Source organism: Pygoscelis adeliae, unplaced genomic scaffold, assembly GCF_000699105.1.
Source record: "Pygoscelis adeliae isolate BGI_AS28 unplaced genomic scaffold, ASM69910v1 Scaffold45, whole genome shotgun sequence".
Taxonomy (NCBI): domain Eukaryota; kingdom Metazoa; phylum Chordata; class Aves; order Sphenisciformes; family Spheniscidae; genus Pygoscelis; species Pygoscelis adeliae.
This window is the reverse complement of record NW_008825114.1, coordinates 13751721-13752148: the sequence shown is the minus strand read 5'-3', so window position 1 is coordinate 13752148 and position 428 is coordinate 13751721. Positions and strand designations below refer to the sequence as shown.

Here is a 428-nt window from a genome sequence, read left to right as displayed (position 1 = left end):
AGTTCTGCCTGCAGCTTCCATGTGTGCCTTCCCACGGCGACCGTGCGCCAGGCAGGCGTCAGGAGGAGCAGCCGGGCTCCGACCACCACGTGGCCCTCACCCAGCCCCTCGAGGGCTCAAACCCGGAGGGAAGGGGAGGGAGCTGGCGGGTGAGAAGGCATCCACCGTGCGTTATCCCTGACGGACGGTGCCGGCCACCATCTCCGGGTCCTGCGCGCTTCGCTGAGGGATTTGTCCGAAGGGGACCACTCTGCGCACGGGTTTTGCCTGCGGTGCCATCGCTTCCTTTTGAACGGCCTTACGCAAAGCCGTTTTAAACAGCTCGTCTGTGTGACCATCAATACACATTCACGGTCTTTGCCCGCATTTCTCGTAGATGGGGACTATGTATGTACCGCCTCCGTGTTACCATAGACAGCCGCCTCCCT

At 61.9% G+C, this 428-nt stretch overlaps 1 protein-coding gene across 1 annotated transcript in view; it reads left to right on the top strand.

The window, feature by feature from the left end:
- Positions 1 to 376: 376 nt before the first annotated feature.
- The window catches only part of ISCA1 (iron-sulfur cluster assembly 1), a 9273-nt gene continuing 9221 nt past the window's right edge, over positions 377 to 428 (top strand). The window contains exon 1 of the mRNA XM_009328193.1: positions 377 to 387. Coding sequence (XP_009326468.1) covers positions 377 to 387 — 11 coding nt within the window. The remainder of the gene's footprint in view (positions 388 to 428) is intronic.